The sequence below is a fragment of the Eschscholzia californica genome, unplaced genomic scaffold (assembly GCF_041429995.1).
Source record: "Eschscholzia californica isolate CP2 unplaced genomic scaffold, dmEscCali1.0.p SCAF_4, whole genome shotgun sequence".
Taxonomy (NCBI): Eukaryota; Viridiplantae; Streptophyta; class Magnoliopsida; order Ranunculales; family Papaveraceae; genus Eschscholzia; species Eschscholzia californica.
The window spans coordinates 46,680,354-46,700,563 of NW_028238461.1; the positions used below are offsets into that span (position 1 = coordinate 46,680,354).

General features: G+C 35.4%; 5 protein-coding genes and 2 non-coding genes across 7 annotated transcripts; 3 read left to right on the plus strand and 4 right to left on the minus strand.

The window, feature by feature from the left end:
- Window positions 1-1,932: 1,932 nt before the first annotated feature.
- LOC147545296 (U6 spliceosomal RNA) lies at window positions 1,933-2,035 on the plus strand. Its single transcript, XR_015224451.1, has one exon. It is a non-coding gene; the product is annotated as a U6 spliceosomal RNA (small nuclear RNA).
- Window positions 2,036-5,806: 3,771 nt separating this feature from the next.
- Window positions 5,807-5,909, plus strand: LOC147545297 (U6 spliceosomal RNA). The gene has a single exon (XR_015224449.1). It is a non-coding gene; the product is annotated as a U6 spliceosomal RNA (small nuclear RNA).
- Window positions 5,910-6,099: 190 nt separating this feature from the next.
- On the minus strand, window positions 6,100-9,985 carry LOC147545298 (CASP-like protein 5C1). Its single transcript, XM_086635985.1, has 3 exons — window positions 7,767-9,985; window positions 6,534-6,666; window positions 6,100-6,447 (listed from the first exon to the last, which is right to left on the minus strand). Exons 1-3 carry the CDS (start codon window positions 7,901-7,903, stop codon window positions 6,253-6,255), a joined length of 465 nt encoding a protein of 154 aa, XP_086492111.1. The 5' UTR covers window positions 7,904-9,985; the 3' UTR covers window positions 6,100-6,252.
- Window positions 9,470-10,129, plus strand: LOC147545299 (Disease resistance-responsive (dirigent-like protein) family protein). The gene has a single exon (XM_086635984.1). The coding sequence runs from the start codon at window positions 9,470-9,472 to the stop codon at window positions 10,028-10,030; it is 561 nt and encodes a 186-aa protein (XP_086492110.1). The 3' UTR covers window positions 10,031-10,129.
- A 138-nt stretch (window positions 10,130-10,267) lies between these two features.
- TOM6 (translocase of the outer mitochondrial membrane 6) lies at window positions 10,268-12,139 on the minus strand. The gene is made up of 2 exons (XM_086635986.1): window positions 11,865-12,139; window positions 10,268-10,464 (listed from the first exon to the last, which is right to left on the minus strand). Exon 1 carries the CDS (start codon window positions 12,063-12,065, stop codon window positions 11,901-11,903), a length of 165 nt encoding a protein of 54 aa, XP_086492112.1. The 5' UTR covers window positions 12,066-12,139; the 3' UTR covers window positions 10,268-10,464; window positions 11,865-11,900.
- Window positions 12,140-14,814: 2,675 nt separating this feature from the next.
- Window positions 14,815-16,462, minus strand: LOC147545301 (uncharacterized). Its single transcript, XM_086635817.1, has 5 exons — window positions 16,058-16,462; window positions 15,848-15,925; window positions 15,660-15,759; window positions 15,455-15,585; window positions 14,815-15,122 (listed from the first exon to the last, which is right to left on the minus strand). The coding sequence occupies exons 1-5, from the start codon at window positions 16,400-16,402 to the stop codon at window positions 14,916-14,918; spliced, it is 861 nt and encodes a 286-aa protein (XP_086491943.1). The 5' UTR covers window positions 16,403-16,462; the 3' UTR covers window positions 14,815-14,915.
- Window positions 16,463-17,648: 1,186 nt separating this feature from the next.
- On the minus strand, window positions 17,649-20,176 carry LOC147545302 (cold-regulated 413 plasma membrane protein 2-like). The gene is made up of 4 exons (XM_086633231.1): window positions 19,269-20,176; window positions 19,048-19,155; window positions 18,703-18,773; window positions 17,649-18,116 (listed from the first exon to the last, which is right to left on the minus strand). Exons 1-4 carry the CDS (start codon window positions 19,442-19,444, stop codon window positions 17,863-17,865), a joined length of 609 nt encoding a protein of 202 aa, XP_086489357.1. The 5' UTR covers window positions 19,445-20,176; the 3' UTR covers window positions 17,649-17,862.
- Between the last annotated feature and the right edge of the window lie 34 nt (window positions 20,177-20,210).

Sequence of the window (20,210 nt, forward strand, 5' to 3'; positions counted from 1 at the left end):
AGCAGTTAGTTTTACATCAAAATATATAAGATTTGTTTTGACAATATAGGAATGCCGAAGCCAAACACATGTAACGTATTTCCATTTAGACTTCCAAAGTTTTGAAAACAAACACTATAAATCCATCGGTTACCTTTATGACTATTAATGGAAAAAAAGGGTAACATGGTTGGGCTCGTCTCTTTGTCATTGTATACCTTACGACAATTGTTTTCCACGATTATAAGGAGTGAGTAGAAAGGGAGTTACGTGGACTCTATGTGGTGATGTAGAAGTAGGGGGGCAACGACAAAACATTTAGAATTGAGACCTCCAAAAGTTACTATTTAGACAAAGATTGCATTTTGTAGTATCCTTTTGTAAAGATAGTGTAACAGTTTACAGTTTGTCTTGCAGAGATGCGCGATTAACACGTAGAGGAGGGACGCTTTTAAATTACATTTCTCAAATACTGATGACTGCATAAGTAATTCTTCCGAAGTCAACTAATCATATAGATCTAGATTGAGAGAAAGAGTAAAACGACAAGACAGAAAGTTCTTAGAAGCTATAAAATCCATCTATTTAAGTAGAAAATTATAATTAAAGAAGATGATTATGTTGTTTAATCACCATCCGACAAAAGATCAGAACTACCATGTAAGATTGTCATCTCTATGTAAAGAATCAAATAAAGAGGTGGATTTGGTTGTTCCTTTCAATTTCTTAATTATTGGCAAATAATTTGATAGTATTTGGGTAGTGTCTTGTTGCCACCCACTCCCTCGTGCAACTTCGAAGTGGGGTCGATTCATTAATTTATTAGTCATTAGTCATAAAGACATGAAACATAGACTATGGAACATACAAAACCAGAGGCTTGTTTCTAAGGCAAAAAAATTATTGGAGACATAGTTTTATCAAAACATATGGTAACTATTTGTTGGACATAATGCATAATGTTCCAGTGTGTCTTGAATGTTTATTTATATAAAATTAATTAAAGAAGAAATTTCTTCTCTCAATAAAAGAAGTTGACATAGAGGTTTTGATCGTTTTTTATGTAGACGAGTCATTAGATTATATGACATGAACAAATCAAGAATTGGTAAAGAGTATATTCTAAAGTTATATAATAGTCTTGAAGTACATTATTTGTTACTATCTTTTCTTTATATTCTATGCTAATGTCTTAATTATAGGGAACAAATTATCCTACTATTACTTTCACATGTAATTTGATTTCAGAACCTCACTAACTTATTAGCCAAATCGAAGTCACTAAATGCACAATTTCCTTCGGCTTGTTTTTTACCAAGTTATAAATGTGTATAGACAAAGCTAGTTCTTTATTTTTGAGAAAGTTCAATACATTAATATAAAAACCGTTACGGTGTTATACAAAATCGAAGCTAGTTCTCAGACGTTTAGAGTTAGGTTTCATGGCCATTATGGTCCAGACGTTGTTGCAACATAGTTTAGGAGATCAATGCATCTTCTTAATGTATCAATTGACATTTATGTAAATGATGTTTCACGACAATTATACGCGCTAATCATTCTTTGAAGTATTTGTATCACATGGTAAAATGAATATAATTGATCCTAATGTATGTGATGTTTCTTTAAAGAAAAATCTAGGTCATTTCTGCATGTACCAACCCTGCTTTTTATTAAATAAAAGTGATATGGAATTATGGATGAATGGGAAATTGGGAATTTTAGAGTTGCATTTCCATTGGAGCCAATCTTGCGCGCCTACAGAATTTTTCTCGGTTATGAATCAATTGACATTCAGTAAGTTTTGAGCCCAAGTTTATGAAACACAACAACTGAAGTGGGTTTTTCCCAGCTCAAGAGTTTATAAACCATCAAAACCAATTTTTTAGTTCCACACTGTCTGTTCTTCAATAATCTTTAATCTTTATATCCTGACGCAAGAGAATAAATATTGTCCCTTCGGGGACATCTGATAAAATTGGAACGATACAGAGAAGATTAGCATGGCCCCTGCGCAAGGATGACACGCACAAATCGAGATATGGTCCAAATTTTTTTTTCATTTTCCCCATCGAAAAAAACACCCCCGGTTTAAACTACCTTTTCTATACAATCAAGAAAATGAGTAGAATTGAGGTTTCTCAAACTGGCTCCACTTTTAGACCTAACTCCTACCAGTCTTGGTCCTTTTACACATTCAAATTTGTGTTACAGAATGACTCTTTTTTTATCTTTTGATTCATAGAAGAAAATGCTTCCAAGAACTACCATTTTTTCGCCCTAAGAATGTTTAACAAAGACTGTTTTTGTTTCTCAGAGCAACACTCATTGTTATTATATCCATTTGAGATATAAACAGTTTACCTTATTGATCAAGGAGATTATATTACTCGATTAATCACCATCCGACAATAAATCAAATAATTTAGTATTTGGATGGTGTCTGGTTTCCCCTCCACTCACTCGTGCAACTTGGAAGTGGGGTCGATTTATTAAATTAGTCATTTGTTAAATGAAACTAAGACAATCGAGTATGTAACAATGGGCTGGTTTTTAAGGCCAACAATTATAGACCCTGTTGGATAAAAGAAAGGATTACACCTTTCTTTTATACAGAATGGGAAATGTTAGATCATGTCTTAAATATTTATTCAATATAAATAAACTAGGATATATCCGGTCCCGTGCCCTAAAGCACGACAGTTCTATCAATCAAATTTGACGACTTCTCATTTTTATTATTGATTTATTGTGAATACCCTAATTTTTTGGTATTTTAGTTATTGTTTATTTTCTTTTGTTTCATTTTTTTTCTTAAATCAAATATTTTATTGCGAGAGAAATAGAGATTTTCAATTTCTTTTTTGAACTCTTATAATATCTTTTATTTCATTTTTTTTAAATTAGTTATTTTTTGGTATTCTAGTTATTGTTTATTTTCTTTTGTTTCTTTTTTTCTTAAATCAGTTACTTTATTGAAAGAAAGATAGAGATTTTCAATTTCTTTTTTTAACCTTCACAATATCTTTTGTTTCATTTTTTCATAGATTAGTTGTTTTATTTCTAAGAGGACCCAATTATTATTTTTTGTAAATAGGTTATTTTATTTTTAGGAAAGACTATAATTTAAATATCGAGAAGGGCTTCCAGGCAATATCTATATAATAAAACAGAAGGGAAAACGATGACTGGGACAAACATCCTTTTTTAATAAAGGATATTGTCTAGAAGCCCTTCTCAAAATTTAAAATATAGCCCTTCGTAGAGATAAAGTTACCTATTTAAAAAACAATAATTCTTTCCTTCTTAGAAAAAAAAATAATTAATTTAAGAAAAAAAAGAAACAAAATAAATTTCAAAGTTAAAAAAAGAAATTAAAATCTCTCTGTCAATAAAGTAATAACTAATTTAAGAGAAAATAAACAAAAAAAATAATAATTAATAAAAATCTATCTTAGTAAGAAAATAAAGTTACCTATTTAAAAAACAATAATCCTTTCTTTCTTAGTAAGAAAATAACTAATTTAAGAAAAAAGAAACAAAAACAGAAGGGAAAACGATGACTGGGACAAACATCCTTTTTTAATAAAGGATATTGTCTAGAAGCCCTTCTCAAAATTTAAAATATAGCCCTTCGTAGAGATAAAGTTACCTATTTAAAAAACAATAATTCTTTCCTTCTTAGAAAAAAAAATAATTAATTTAAGAAAAAAAAGAAACAAAATAAATTTCAAAGTTAAAAAAAGAAATTAAAATCTCTCTGTCAATAAAGTAATAACTAATTTAAGAGAAAATAAACAAAAAAAATAATAACTAATAAAAATCTATCTTAGTAAGAAAATAAAGTTACCTATTTAAAAAACAATAATCCTTTCCTTCTTAGTAAGAAAATAACTAATTTAAGAAAAAAGAAACAAAATAAATTTCAAAGGTTAAAAAAAGAAATTAAAATCTCTCTTTCTCAATAAAATAATAACTAATTTAAGATAAAAGAAACAAAAAAATAATAACTAATAAAAATCTGTCAATAAAATATAACAATAAATTCTTTAATATTTGATTGATATAAGTGTCCGTGCCCTAGGGCACGGGATATACCCTAGGAAAAACGATGACTGGGACAAACATCCTTTTTTAATAAAGGATATTGTCTAGAAGTCCTTCTCAAAATTTAAAATATAGTCTTTCGTAGAAATAAAGTTACCTATTTAAAAAACAATATCCTTTCCTTCTTAGAAATAAAAATTCTAATTTAAGAAAAACAGAAACAAAATAAACTTCAAGGGTTTAAAAAAAGAAATTAAAATTTCTCTCTCTCAATAAAATAATAACTAATTTAAGAGAAAATAAACAAAAAAATAATAACTAATAAAAATCTCTCTCCCTCAATAAAATATAACAATAAATTTCGTAACGTTTAATTGATACAAGTGTCCGTGCCCTAGGGCACGGGATATACCCTAGTCTTATATTAAAAAAAGATGTTTGTCCCAGTCAGTTTTTTCCTTCTAGATAAATGGTTAAGTTAGACTAGGATTGACCCATTTATATAAGGACCTCAAAATGTGGATTGGTTCCTTCCCTTTCTTCAATGGTGGATAACTTATCAAATTGGATATTTGCTACAGAAACACTGTGCAAGTATTCTCTTTCCTTTTTGGCGGATTCATTGGAGTATGATATATCTTCGATATGTAAGATTAACATATATTATAAAAGTAGAGTACATAGGTAACGGTCAATTGTTGTAAAAGGATACAAAATGTTGATAAATTGTATCCTAAAGACCATCATAACGCACTCTGAAGTCAATCGGGAAGTACCTTGCAGCTGCAAGCCATCAAACTACAACTGCATATACTTTATTTGGTATCTATAAATTACATTAATAAACTTTGAAAGTAAATAACATTTCTCAAGACTCTGAACTCTCCTGCAAGCTGGGATAGAGGCATAGAGCCATAGGGGGTTTGCTTTGTTTTCCTATTATGGTGTGTTTGGATGGCGGAATCATGAATCCGCGGATTCATGAGTCCTTGGAATTAATGATTCTACGGATTCATGAATCCAAGTAATAATTTTTTGCTTGTTTGGCAACTAAGAATCCTATGATTTATTATTATTTGAGTATTTTTAAACGTCTTTAGAAAAAATATGATTTTTGAAAAAAATAATGATTTTGGAAAAAAATAATGAATTTGTAGAAGGAAATATTTTTTTGTTGATTTTAAGTTTGAAATTTAGGTTCATTAATCCAAAATCCTAGCAAATCCTAGGGGGTAGGGTGGGATTTTGGTCCAATACAAATTTTAGAATTAGGAATCCTTAGGATTCAAGAGTCCTAGGATTCTTGGTAGCCAAACAGACCAAGGATTCATGATTCCTACCAAATTCCACATATTTTATTTTTATTCTAATTTTCTTGCATTAATTTTGAAGGGTACTTTGGTCATGTAACAGTTGCTTATTTGACCCCATGTCTGTGTTTTTTTTTGTTGAAAAATATGTGTGTTGCTACAAGAAGTAAAAATGGAGACTACTTAACAAAACAAAAATAAAGTAAAAATGGAGACTTATTTAAAACTAGAAAAGATTGTCCAAGCAATGGGGTTGCAATTGGAATGGGCGTGCCACAGCCAAATGTAGAGCGACCACAGAATTTCTTATTCATGAATCAGGCCACACCCACACTCGTGAAACCCAACTACTGAAGTAGGCCGTCCCAGCTCAAGAGTTTATAAGCCATCAAAACCAATCTTTTAGTCCCACACTGTCAGTCCTTGAATAATCTTTACTCTTTATATGCTAAAGCAAGAGAGTAGATATTGTCCCTTCGGGGACATCCGATAAAATTGGAACGATACAGAGAAGATTAGCATGGCCCCTGCGCAAGGATGACACGCACAAATCGAGAAATGGTCCAAATTTTTTTTTAATTTCTCCCCACCCCACCTGAAACAACACCCATGGGTTCAAACTGTCTTGTGCTTATGAATCTTCTCTATAATGACAAATTGAAGATCTTCTTTCTCTTCCATTAGGGTTTCTGGGTGTCCTTTATGTTCTAACATTTGCTAAATTGATGCCTTTTACTAACATGTATAAAGAGCCGGAGAAGACTTATCTTCAATCATTTGCTAATAGTATAAAATTTTTACATTTAAAACAACCCATTAACTTTTTCTTCAGTATGGTACATCAATTCTATTCACCGAGTAATACAAGAACAGATCTAGAGATCTAGAGAGTAGAGAGAGAGTGTGTGTGTATGTGTCACAAGGAGGGAAGTAGCCAAAGATTGAAAAGAGAAGAAGCAACAGTGAGGATCCAAGACAAAAATGCCATTCCTGCTGAAAACTGATACCTACTACAGAAGTTAGGAGGACAGTAAATTCCATCATTCTGGAGAAGAAGGTCTATTACTGCAGATGTAGAGCTAGCTGCTGCTAATGCCAGAAGAGATAGAATCTGCATAAACCCCAATGTCCATAAAGAATCAAGCTATTTGAATGGTGGCATTTTGAACAAAATTGAGAGTAGAGAAGATCACATACCCAATCTCCCATTATAATGATCCATAGTATTCCTGGTTGTCTAAGAGGGCATCCTACACAAAGTGAGTACCCGTCCACCATTGCTAATGTCAAGCTCCATGGAATCACCAAACCCATCACTGTCACCAAATAACTGCAACAAACAGCACCACCCGACATTTTATAGACCTTACTCGAAGAAAGACGACATCCGTTATTCATTGAATTTCGACAAACCATATCTAGACATAAAAAAAACAGTTTGATTTCAAATTGGATTGCTCATTTTTCGTACTATCAATTCTAGAGCTTCCGCTAGTGTTTCGCGAAAGGGAGTGGCTGCCTGAAAAGGGCTCACCATGGCCCCCTTTGAAGTTTAGAAATGGTCGCTAGTGTTCAACGTTAGGTGGTATGGGAACCGGTACGTGATATGCTCTACTATGTGAGTATTGGGTACTCTAGGGTTTACCTATTTGGTGCACTATTTCTTGTCACTGGACATTTTCAACTATTTTTCTTGTAGCTAATCACCAAATAGGTTGAAATTATTGTTTTTTTACCACGAAATCGGGTTAATTAAGACCGAAAATCTGTTCGCTAAATCTAGGGTTGTGGATGACGAACCCATCCAGAAAAAGTATAGGAAGTCGGTTAAGCAGTACGCAAGGGGTAGTGTATCTCGTAGCATTGCCCTTGTTGTGAACCTCTATGTTCCACAATGAGATTTCGCATAACTCCAAAGTAGAAAAATTGAGTAGGAAAACTCTAAACATTTGTGAATTAAGCTTTGATTCCGAAAATATGAAGTGAAATCAAACTAGGCCAGAAATGGGTATATCTATATTCAAGATAGCAAGTAGTAAAATAGCAAATTGAAAAGGAAATTTTGCATGTTCTATTTGCAAGTCTATCAAAATCATATGTTACTTAGTTGGGTATTAGTAATCCTGCCCATTTTCTGTTTCCAATTTCCTGGCTCAACCATATATGCTCCATTTTTTATTTTTATGTGAGCCAAGTGGAAAATTAATCCACAAAAACCTAATAAAACCCTTCAAATTATGGTTACCTAATATCTTCATTCCCAACTTTTCTTCAACAAAAATAACAGGTAGAGAGAGATGAACTAAAAAGATAACAATCAGATTCATATAAGTTGTAGAAACAAGAAAGAAATTAAACAATTCAAGACATGGGTTCAATTTTTTTTGGATAATTTGAGGGTATAGAGAGAGAGAGAGAGAGAATAATTACCAGAAAGCAGTATAGCTGTAGAATTGAACACCCAAAGACATGAACAAGAGAGAAGCAGAGGAGAAGAAAGTCTGCCCCAATCTTAAAGTCAAGCTTGCGCTGGTACCCAATGATCCAGGTACTATTATTTCAACCATGACTTCTTCTTGATCTCTTCTTCTTCTTCAAAGGGTTGGTGGTTCATGATTACCACAACAATTCAATTCTTAACTTGTGTAATTCCATCATCATCATCATCCCCAATTCAACAATCCTAGTATCTCTCACAAAAAAACCCAATTCCCAATAAATTGAATAAACAAATCGACCCAATTCCCCAAACAAACTCAATATAAAGTGTGTAGAATAGAAGAAAAAGAAGATGAATTCCCTTTTTGAAAGGGGGGTTTGGTTTCTTTGGCTGGGCAAATGGTTGTTGTGGTTTCAACTAGTGTTACTTAGTGGTGGTGAAATTTTGTTGTGTGGATTTGAATCTCCCAACACCACCTAACACTTGGTCTTCCTACTTTGCCTTGTCATTTCTTTCTTTTTAACTGTTACTCTTTTTTTACTTTTTTTTATATAAATGAAGAATTCATGTCCAAAAATAATGGCTAAGATATTTGTCTAAAAACAAAAAAAAGAACCCGATTTCGATTTTGAAGTTATGACAGTCTAGCTCTTTTGACATTTATTCATATATCTTATAACTAAAAAGTTTTTTCAATTCGTGATAGAAAATCATCACTCCCAATCTTTCATTGTCATTTCTTCAAATATCTTAGGAGATACAAAAAGACAAGCTCTCCGTTTTTCTTTTTGGGCAGCGAAACGGCAAATGGGAACACAATGAAGGACTAAACTTTCAATCCAAACAATCTAAGGGATCAAGAGAAAAAGAATAGAACAGTCAAGGATCAAGAACAGAAGCTGCCGTCTCATGTGCGAGCGTGTTTTCCGCACGACGGATATAGCGTAAGAACCACGCCTGAAAGCGTGATAGCTGTTTGATCTTCTCCGGTGGATGTGGCGTAAGAACCACGCCTGAGAGGTGCTAGCTGTTTGATCCTCTCCGGTTTGTTATGGCATAATAAAAGTCATGGCATAACATCATTGTAATCTTTCGCACCAGTAATATATGACAGTTATGGTAATAATTTGTTCATAGTGGGCTAGCTGATTGTATCAACTCTTGCAGACCGATCTTTTTGGTTTTAGACCATCTATTCGCAAGTGACATGTTCGAACAAGTCTCATGCATTCTATCCAGCTCCAACTCAAAAAGTTCCTCGGATCTGCCTGAACCGATTCTCACCCCTAGGCTCATGCAGAATAGAACTTTATTTTGTAGAAGTAATAGCAGTGGAACAAGTAGGTTTTCCGGTTCCTACCATTTTCATCTGTCTTAGAAGGTGGTGGAAGTGGAACCAGTTGGGAGCCTTCTTTTATCATTCTTTCACTAACAACTTCAATAGTTTAGAACCTTTAGGAATTTCCCCAATCTATTCAATTTGAGTTGGTTAATTACTTAATTCCGAATAGAAATATAGAACTATCCATTCTTTATAAAAGGGATATACAGGATTAGGTTTGGACTTTGAAACAGGAAAAGTGGTTTAGGTAACAAGAAAATAAGATCAAGGACTTCACCTTATAAAACAGATTGAACTTGAATCAAATTGAGATACCCAATTAGAACAAAAAGAGACTAAATCAAGTCCATAATGAGGGCTAAGATCATATTCTGTACAGCAGTTTCTGCTGCAACACTAGCAGTTATTCTCTTGGCATTAATCTCACCAGTAGCCCACCATAAGAAATTAAAGAAGCAGCAATCAAGACCTTGGCTTGCTCTGTCTCTCTACATTCAACAACCTCATACTCAAACCCAAAACCCAAAACCTAAACCGACAAGAAACTCAGATACCCGTGCTTTTGTTTTCCATCGGACACTCACCGAAGGACCTGAAAATACTTCGAGAGTTGTCGGTAAAGCTCAAGGTTTCATTATCCCAGTTGCTCATTTTGATCGTTCTGCTTTTAACATAATATATCTTACTTTTGACACGCCTGAGTTTGCTGGTAGCTTAAGTGTCCAAGCCAAGCATTTAACCAACAAAGGCAAAGAGGAACTTACTGTAGTTGGAGGAACTGGTTCTTTCGCTTTCGCTCGTGGGCTTGCCATTTTTGCGAAAAGAGACTCGCAAGAATCTGATGTCAATTCAATGTATCACTTGAAACTGCAGCTAAAATTCCCGAATCAGGTCAAGACTACCCCAGGATGATAAGCAACCTTATTATTACCTGAAACCCGTACTTTTTGTTCCTCCGTATTTAATTTATATTTGGGATTCATTCTTGAAGCAAAACAAGATGTTCTTTTACATTTTTCGGTTATGTGAAATGCAAGAGAGTTGAGTATACATATATAAATTTCAATGTTTGGGAGAAATGTCTCACCTGATAATACTATATTGGCATAAAAATAAATACGAAACTATAACCATAAACATGATTCAAAGTTTGAAACACAAAGACGTCTATTTCAATTTGATTCAAATATTGGTTCTTCTAGACCACAAAATCTAGCAAGTAGACATGAAATGCTGCTACATAACTAATGAAAATTATTTCATTGTTTACCAAAATGATAAAAAGAAACAAGTCTTCACAATTTGTTCCTTTTCTAGTCGACCATCCTTGCAGATTCCACCACTATCTGTCAAATCAAAACATAGAAAGTAAGAGGAAAAATACTTCATTCAGGAGATCAATTGTTTTTCAATACTAGCTGTTTCTATTCAAGAAAAAACAGTTCATGAAGATCGATAAGACTTAGTTAACACACACACACACACATATATATATATATATATATATAAGTTAGTGAAAACTCAGCCAAGTTGCTCGGCTCGAGTAAGTAGGGATCGGGGACCTTTCAATGTCCGATTTTTGAAACTAAAAAAATCGGACATTGAAAGGTCCCCGATCCCTACTTACTCGATGTCCAATCCTGCCCCCAACTTCTTAGTAGTTAGTAGAGAAGACCAATCAAACTGACTTTCATGACAAAAATGGAGTAGATGATGTAAACTCAAACAAAGGGTGAATCCAATCATGGTTAACCAAAGATTAGAGAAACTTATTCCAACGATGTTCTTCACTTTTCCGAATATTAAAAGGAAAATGGGAAGTGGTTATTGATTTCAGCCCGTTCTTTAATAAGAGAAACATATCTCTCCTACTAAACAACGACCTACTTGATCCCTCTTTAAGTGTGAATCAAAACTAGTATAAGTTTCTAAATACACTGCACAACCTCAGTGATCGTTGCATTTGAATCTCACTCAACTTCAATCTTTTCTATTCCAAGGGATTTCGCTAGTACTTCTTACTATACCCTCAAATACCAAGCATTTTGGAATTTAGATAGAAATTTGTTTCCTTGTTTCCATGAAACACCTACATGTCCGAGTTTACGGGCTTCTTCATCAAGCCTAAAACCTCAGAGAAATCCCTCCATTTTACCATTTAAAAGAAATGCTCTTAGCTTTCTATACTGATTTTACAAGTCTTCACCATCATCTTCAAATACAAGTTTTTCATCTTCCTAGCCTTAAAGCTTAATCAATAGGTCTGAACCAGCTCAGGGGTTGGGCATCGGACGGAGGGGTACCACGATGCTCAAGTGACTCAGGTGGACTGGTCGATCCTAACTACTTACGGAATTGCTCGTGTCATCCATCTCTTTTTGACCCCTTTAACCCCTACTCTCTCTCTCTCTCCATGATACTTGTGAGTTCTCAGTGATTTACAGTTCACTCTACTTCTAATCCTTCCCCATTATCAACTTCTGCTCAAATACTATACCATTATATATTGACTAACTCAACTAAAATAAGAACCATCATGTCCATTATTACTAGCCCTACAACAACAATCAAGTATCTACAAATTACTAAAACTATATACTAAAATCTCAAACATTGTTACTTTTCAACAGGATTATTGCCCACATGATAACTGAAATATTCTACTAACTATTAGTAGTAAGGAGTAATTAGATTTTTCAATTTTGAAACAGAAAAATGAAAGGGTAGGAGGAATTTCACTTATTACCCATTAGTACTGAAAAAGTAGTATAGATGTGACTGATTAGAGTTGGAGTTTAAGTTCTTGTTTTTCTTCACAGAAGTAGTTAAGAATGTAAGGAGTGACTCGAACAACGGCGACCCACACTCCGAACATCGTCACATGCTTTCGTAGCTCCTTCAAAGCTTTTGCCTTGTCTGGCCTCCTTGGAACCGATCCCAGAAACATCTTCTCTTTCTCTCTTTCTCTCTTGCTTTTTCTCTTCTTCCCTACTCAAGCTCTCAAAGACCTGCAGTATAAAACCCTAGCTGCCTAGCAGTTTGTTTTGTGATAACAAAGGAGTAAGTTTCAAAGGCGCCTCACCGAGTGTTATTAGCGCCCCTGCATCATGTTTTGATTAGTAAATCTTAGTTTGATTGTATTTGGTTGTAGGCGGTCCCCAAAATGGTCGCGTGGGTTGCAAAATTCTCAACCGAATTCAACTCCAATGTTTCGAGTTGAAATCGTTAGGCTCGAATCAAATTTTGTAACAAAAATGGGTTCAAGGTCTACCAAAATTCAGCCCCTATGTTTTAGATTTGAAATTCGAGTTGAATTTGGTGGACTTGAACTAAATATGTAAGAAAAGTAGGGCATAAGTCCAACTATTTGAGTTGTATTCAATCGTTTTTGGATCTTTTGGAATAGGTGAACTTGGGCTGATTTTGTAACCAAATCGACTAAAAACCGACGATTTTAAATTGAAAAAGAAAATATGGGAGTGTCTATTTTGAGAGAACGCTTTTAACCATTTTCTAGAATATGGCGGGCATGAGCAAATCTGGGTCGAGGCGCACTTTTGTGGGTACTCGACATTCGGACAGGTACGAGTGAGGTCAAAGAGTGAAATCTCCAAATAAACACAGAGATCCGAGTTCGGTGGAGCCCGTGGACACCTAAAACTAAGAAAACTAACACTATCTCAGGAAACCGGTACCTGCCCGCCCGAAGTATTACCAGATCCGCCCGCCCGAAGTAACACCCGACTAGACCGCCCGCCCAAAATAACATGGTACCCGCCCGCCCGCCCAAACTACAACCCGACCAGACCGACCCGACCGCCCGTTAGATTATACGATCCAACGGCTGAGCATCACCATCCGTTGGATCATAAATATCTTCTCTATAAATAGGGTTTAAAACCCTTATTTCATTTTATACAAACCCTAGCCAACAGACCTCCTTCTTGGCTTCTTCCACCGTCTTTCTTTTCATTCTTTACCAACCTACAAGAACACCCACTAGGTCACTACCAATACTAACCTCTTCCACTTTTTCCTTATCACTACTTGCATTATCCAAAACCTTCATTAAATATCTTTTCATTCTTGCAGACAAGTTACCAAACTTCTTGGAGAACAAGATCGATCATAGAATTGATCAAAAACAATAGTTGAAGTTTAAAGATTATATAAATATAATGGATGAAGTTTAGTTTAATTTATTAATGTTACTAATTAAGGTGTATTTTTTTTTTTGAAATTATATATTTTTTTATTTTAAAAAATATATTATTTTTAATTTAAAAAGCCCGCGGCCCGAAACGCTCGAGCCTGTTAGAGCCCGATCAGGCTCTCGGGCAAAATCGGGCCGCGGGATCGAAGAGTCTCTTATTTACCCGGCCCGAAGTGCCCGAAAGCCTGATCGGGTAGCATACCCTTGAGCCCGAACCCGCCCGAGCCTGAAAATAAACTGCCCGAACCCGCCCGATTCCCACCCCTACCCGCCCGTTCCCGCTTAATTTACCGGGTACATCGGGCAACAGGCGGGCATATCTCGGGCAGCCCGAATGGCCCAGCAGGACAAGTGAGGTGAGGTGGAGAGAGAGTGAGGTGAGGTGGAGATAGATTGAGGTGAGGTGGAGTGTTTTTTTTATTTCCCCTTAAAATTTATTTCCCCGGAAAATCTCTAAAATTCTAAATATTCCCTTTAAAATTTCACACCCCGGAAATGAAAATATATAGTTCAAATAATCAGTTTGACGTGGTATATTTGACGTGATTCTATAGCTATTGTCGAATTGGTAGGTGGACAATGTTAAGCTAAACAAAATACTGTATGATTCTTCTTTTCAGCCAAACATATAAGTCATCAATTTCATCATCCAATCAGGGATGTAAGTTAGAAACATCATCTTCAAACCACAACATACATCATCTTTCACATTGCTTGTAAATCTATTGCTTGTATATCTATTTAAATTCAAGTGTAGATGGCAGGAGGGTAACAAATGAGCAATAATCCGGCGGGCATCGGGCGGGCAGTCGGGGTAGGGTTCTCACCCGTGCCCGCCCGTTGTTCCCAACTCGGGCGGGTGGTTAGAGCCCGATATCGGGTAACGGGCCCCGATGTACTAGTTGGGCTTCGGGTGCCCGCGAGCGGGTTCGGGTTGAATTCCCACCCCTATCTCAGACCCGATGAGATAAGAAGCCCTCCCATAAGTTGATTAGCTCTGAACCAAGAAATCTTTAGTCTAATATTGACAATGTCTTTTATAGAGTCGCAGGCGTTGAAACATTCTGTAATGCCATCTTGTCCCCTTCGGTCCTTTGCAGGCTGCACCAAACTGGTTCTAAAGCAGTAGATGTCTCTCTCAAACACGAGAAAAAGTAGATATATTTTTATAGTTTAAAGCCTGAAAATCGACAATAATGGTTTAATGTATAGTCCTTCATCGACCAAAAATGAAGTGTGTGTGCATAAAGTGCATAGTAATTAGGGATTTCATGTGTGTATAACCTTTGGTGCGTATTAACAACTTTTGTAGGTGTGTAAGATTTTCAACATTTTTGTCTCGAGACTAGCAATTGACCGGCAGAGTGGTCTTCGAAAACTGGAAAGTACTGTCGACATCATTGTAACCGTTTTATTATGACATGAATAACATAGCATATTGAGGAATGAGGATGACGATCGATATTTCAATAGATAGTGATTATTAACTAATCTAACATTGACTTGAAGTGATATCTTTGAGTATATGTTAGACATGTACAAATTATACTACATAAAGTTCATCTTCAACATTGAAAACCCTCCTCACATGGTGAGCTTTGAAAGAATGAAGACGCACGCTGAGGAAACTAGTACTGCTCCACCAAAGCAGACAAAATCAAACCCATTAACCATAGGTACGCTCTTGAACTTCTCCAATACTCCGACCTGAAGTATCATTAATATTGCATGCCCAATTTTTGACTTTGCTTCTGTTACTGATCGAGTTTCTCCAAGACACGCTGATAGACCCTGAAAAATAAAAAGTAATACTGATTGAGGCTAGTCAACTTTTAGTCGTTCACTTTTTTCCCCGTTTCATGTATATATCGCGTAAACCCACTTCATGGACTTTAAATTTGTTTGTCTAGTTTTAACATGGGTGATATTCATTGACAATTTTGATTTATTGTTCTTAATTGTGTTTTCATTAAGAGAAATAGATATGGAAATGAGAAGTTTTAACACAATTAGAGCTTTTTCTTCCTACCGGGCCATCTCATAAATAATATATCGCGAATTTGAGATTACGGAGAGAATGACAAAGAGAGATGGGTATAGATAACCTGTATGAACAAGCATACCTTAAGATGAAAGCGTCCAAAAGAGCTCGACCGAGGATGTATACCTTTGTTTTCTTTGCTACCGTATCCCACAAACTGAAAATATAATCCCATTCCAAAGATAATCATAGCACCTCCCATAAGGAACATATCTGTGGATAATTGCAATTAGTTATTGAACACTGAAAAAGAACGAAAGATTCAAGCCCTCGGACGAAATAAATACCTGTAGCTTCAATTAGTAGCTGCATAACTTGTTCTGTACCTGACTTGTTTGATATTGTGTGTATGTACTCAAAATATGACTTCGAAATAAAGAAACAACCCTGGAATTAAAAAAGGTCACTAATAACTTCGTCAAGAAAAAAACCACGTAAAAGAAAATGTTCTCATCGAAGATAAAAATTATAGTACCTCAAGAAAGCATAAGATTGAACCTAACAAGGAACCTGCAACTGCTAGCAACGTGAAGAACCGACAGCCAACGAATCCCTGCAAGAAGGATTTAAAGCAAAATCGAATCATATTGTTTGCTTCTTTACTGTTTAGTGTTATGTTTCTTATGAAATCTTTGATGAGAATGCTTTAGGCAGCTACTAATGATTCAAATAATGGGTTCCCAACCTTTTCTATAATAATTTGAGCTTGCTGTTTCCATGATGTTCTTTTTACTGCATATTTAGATATCCAAATAATAGCATTTGCAATAATTGAAACTACTGAGCTCGAATCATCTGTCTTCTTCTTTATCCTAGATTTGGGTGATACAGCAGTTTCCGATGCCACATCTGACTTAACAACAATTATAGACTTCCTCTTTCCGTTCGAGGAAAGTCCTTGCTCATTTATCATCCCAGCCTTAGTTAAACTCCTCACCGACGTCCAACCATTAGAATTAAGACCAGTAGAAGAAGCATGGGTAAGTCTCGATGGTCTTGACACACGAAACAATCGGCTCGTAATTGCCATTTTGTATAGTTTGCTACCCAACTCCTTCTAACCAATGATGATGTTGTTTCTGTTCTTCAAGTTTATTCCGAACAAAGGATAAAGGTTTATATTTGTAGCTATACATTGGGTTTTGAACTGAGAAAAGTGCGAAGGTAAGGCAATACGCAGAAAAAAGTTCACATGATCCAAATGTTTGGGGTCACATCAGGTTGATTATACGGGTTCTTGAACTACGATGAGGACCGAACAGGTGTACTATGTTTCATGATTAGGTGAAAATAGGATATGGGGTTTTCGGGTTTGTTGGAGGAGTTTAGGTCTGACCGTCTGCTCGGTCCATGTGGAGTGCTGAGTTTGTAAGAAAACAAGCATATGAAATCAAGCCAGATATGCGGAAACTTAATATAGAGTTTGTAATGGTTTTAACTTCTTCTTTTTGTCCCACATTATAAAGTTTGTCTGTTTGCTGGGTAAAGGGTGTCTGTATAATTTAGGACATCAAAATGAATCCTATACTGAGCTCTTGATTGACAAATACAGATGTTATAGATATTAACCATAAGAAATGCAGAGGGATAATAGGTGGCTTCTTAGTTTGTTTGTATTACCTAGTTCTAAACGTGGCATCTGTTTCACCTCATCTTTATCAGTCTATTTATCTATCTCCTTAACCAATGGTCCCATGGTGTATTTTTTTTTTCTATTCGGCGAATCAGTTGAGATTTTTAGATATTTCTTTACTTAGCTTTAATTCTTACATTGAGTTTGAGCCATGGATCGATTTTAGACCATTGGTTCGCCTTTGGCAATGGCAAGTCTTTTGACCAACATGTCTGCACACTATGGGCATAATCAAGTCTATTGCCTGACGTGATGGCTTCAACATATCTTTTTGTTCTTTAAGCTCGAACTTTTGTTTCAATCTTTCACCCCTTCAATAATCTGATATGATTTATAAGTGTTTTTCAAATATGGATTTTCTTCGCATTTTATCTTTTAATTAGATTTAAGTGTTTGTTTTTCTATTGAGATCTTAAGGGTTCAATCGCTTCTCTCTAGACGGAACAAAATCCCTAGTTAGTATTATCTTTTCTTCACCATTGTTCATCTGTTTACACTCCTTCTAATGTCCAAATCACCTTCCCCATCAGCAAAAGAAAATGTTAATAGTTGAGACGGAAGCCTCGTCGAGGGCTCGGTATTTGATTTGTAACAAATTAATAAGAGAATAGGCTTATTCCTTCATTGCTCTAATATTTCTATGTTTTACTCAAACCAATAGAAAAACCTAATAAAAACAGCATTTATCAAGCTAAAAGCAATGCCTTAAACAATCCAACCCCAAAAGAAAAAACAAAAACAACAAGAACTAGAACTACACCAACCAAAGAAAGCAATTATACCTCTACAAAAATTCAAATAAACTCAAAACTCCTTGTTGTTGTGTGTCCAAAACAAGGAATAAACAGCCAGAGAGACTATAGGAAGTGGAAAAGCAGAGCCCAAATAGGATAGACCAACAAAAGAATGATACCCATAGTGTTTGAGATACCATGGCTCTGTGTTAAGGAGTTTCTGAATCCACCTGATGCTCTGATATGTTCTTGTAAAAGATAACACCCTATTATAAGAGATATTGCAACTCCTACCCAGCTTTCTCTAAGTGTCACTGTGAAAAAACCAGGAGCCACCACTAGAAGTAGAATCAATGATCCTGGCATCTCCAACCATTCTGCACCAACCCACAATCATCCATCAACCCAATATTATGGGAGACTACTCAGTTTATGTTAAACTAACACTTTAGGAAAATATAAGTTCATGAACATTGGGGAGTGGTGTTTTTTTTTTCTCATTGTTTTATCAAACTCGTCTATGTTTAATATCATCGTCTAGTCAGGGACATAATAGTCATTTCAAGTTGTTTCAAAGTGCGACTTCTGAATTCATCTTAGTTAGGTAGTGAAAATTTTTTTCCTTCTAGTTTTGAAACTTGGTCCGAATTTGAATTGTTTAAATGACCCAAAATCAACCCGAATCAAACCACTCAGACGAGTCATACATCGGGATTTCACTCCAAAACAAACATTTTCAAATCCGTCTCGAGTCAATCAGACCTCTGGTTAGATTTCAAGTGCGACTTACAAAAAAAACGCTTCCTTAATTAATGTCGGATTCAAATGAACCGAACTCATTCCGATCCATCTATTTAGATGAGTCAGACAAAAACAAAATATTTTAAAATCTAACTCGTGTCACTTAAGATTTTGAGTTAGGTTTCAAATCCCACTTGATAACAAGAACCAATATATGTATACCTGGAAAATGTCGTGGGAAGAAGAGCATCAAAACAACAGCAGTGAAAGCAATCCATTTTCCTACCTCTCCTCTTAAACCCCAAGAAGAGCAAACAAATTTTAGAACGGAAAATGGCATCAACTCGAAGTTAAAACAAAAAATACAAAAAATATAAAGAAATGAATGACGAATAATGCTAAAGAACAAGAAAATCTAGGCAGACTCTAAACAGAAATCTTATGTGACTTGCTGTGATTCGCGCTTCTGATAATCTACTGAAATGCAAATCACTTTAAACCACGTTAGATATCTGCCGAGAATATACCAAGTTTTTCTTGTTTCTTAATATTTGTCATGAACGACACCTTAATGCACCGAAGATCCCCGGTGGAAGAGTAAAGAATATATAAGGGACTAAAAGAGAAGTCAGCATGTTAGTTCTCCAGTTGGTTCGATCGAGAATCAACAGATATCTGAAATAGGCAGATGAAAAATTAGCTTGTTATTCTCTAAAACCAGTATTGATCGAAAAACTAGTATGGGGAAGAACTGATGGGACGACAGACAGACAGACAGACAGACATACATGGCAGCGAGGGAAGCCATCCATTTGAGAAATCCAGCACCAAATCCAGCAGAACTGAGAAATATAGCATGACTGGCTAGTTTCTTGGCAGCCAGACTGAGCTCCTTGATATCAGAATTGAGTAATTCATTGATGGAAGGGTCAGTTTTCGTGGCTAAGTAATCCATTCTCCCCATTGTGTTTGCTAAATTAAATCTACAGAGAGAGAGAGAGAGAGAGAGAGAGAGAGAGAGAGAGAGAGAGAGAGAGAGAGAGAGAGAGAGAGAGAGAGAGAGAGAGAGAGAGAGAGATGTAATTGTGGAGTATGAATTTATACTGAGAATTGGTAAGAGGACCCTTTATTTGGGGCTTAATCAAGGAAGCCAGAAAGAGTTTTACTCGTTCATCCTATAAACATTGAAGCTTTTGTGTTCTCATCTTTTCCTTGTCTAAAGTAAATGCTGATTCTTTCTTTCCGAGAAAAGTGCATGTAAGGGAACAATGTTTTCGATTAGATTCATCTGACTCAAAAACTCAAAATCTAACGAAAAGAGATATTCAATAGAAAACAATCATTATGAGATCTGATTTGAGTCAATCCAAACATCTAGTCAGATTTCGGATCTGATTAAGAAGAAGATCTGACTAAGAAGAAAAACCAACACTAGCTAGTCTAGCTAAATCTGAAACACAGGATTTGGGTTGAAAACATAAACAAATTTATGCGGCATGTCATAAATTCTTTCTACTTGTAACAACCACACTGCAATAGTTTAGGGCCGAAAGAAAATAAATGCAAAGACTGCCAAGTGTACTATACCAAATGCTTTTCCCCTTGTAGAATTACTCTCAACTTCTGGGAGAAGTGTGTGGTACGATTCGCCTCATACGACTGTACGAGGATGCCAACCCATCTTAGATTTGCAAGTCTAAAGTCCACCCACAAGATCATGTAAAAGAAAG

Coding starts and splice junctions, on each gene's coding strand:
- LOC147545298 (XM_086635985.1), bottom strand. CDS start 7,903: ATGGTTGAAATAATAGTACCTGGATCATTGGGTACCAGCGCAAGCTTG. Junction 6,667..7,766: donor TACAGCTATACTGCTTTCTG/GTAATTATTCTC, acceptor TGTTTGTTGCAG/TTATTTGGTGACAGTGATGG. Junction 6,448..6,533: donor TCATTATAATGGGAGATTGG/GTATGTGATCTT, acceptor GGGTTTATGCAG/ATTCTATCTCTTCTGGCATT.
- LOC147545299 (XM_086635984.1), top strand. CDS start 9,470: ATGAGGGCTAAGATCATATTCTGTACAGCAGTTTCTGCTGCAACACTA.
- TOM6 (XM_086635986.1), bottom strand. CDS start 12,065: ATGTTTCTGGGATCGGTTCCAAGGAGGCCAGACAAGGCAAAAGCTTTG.
- LOC147545301 (XM_086635817.1), bottom strand. CDS start 16,402: ATGGCAATTACGAGCCGATTGTTTCGTGTGTCAAGACCATCGAGACTT. Junction 15,586..15,659: donor GCTACTAATTGAAGCTACAG/GTATTTATTTCG, acceptor AATTATCCACAG/ATATGTTCCTTATGGGAGGT. Junction 15,123..15,454: donor TTGGACGCTTTCATCTTAAG/GTATGCTTGTTC, acceptor TTTATTTTTCAG/GGTCTATCAGCGTGTCTTGG.
- LOC147545302 (XM_086633231.1), bottom strand. CDS start 19,444: ATGGGGAGAATGGATTACTTAGCCACGAAAACTGACCCTTCCATCAAT. Junction 19,156..19,268: donor ATGGCTTCCCTCGCTGCCAT/GTATGTCTGTCT, acceptor TGCCTATTTCAG/ATATCTGTTGATTCTCGATC. Junction 18,117..18,702: donor CTTCCCACGACATTTTCCAG/GTATACATATAT, acceptor GGGTTGGTGCAG/AATGGTTGGAGATGCCAGGA.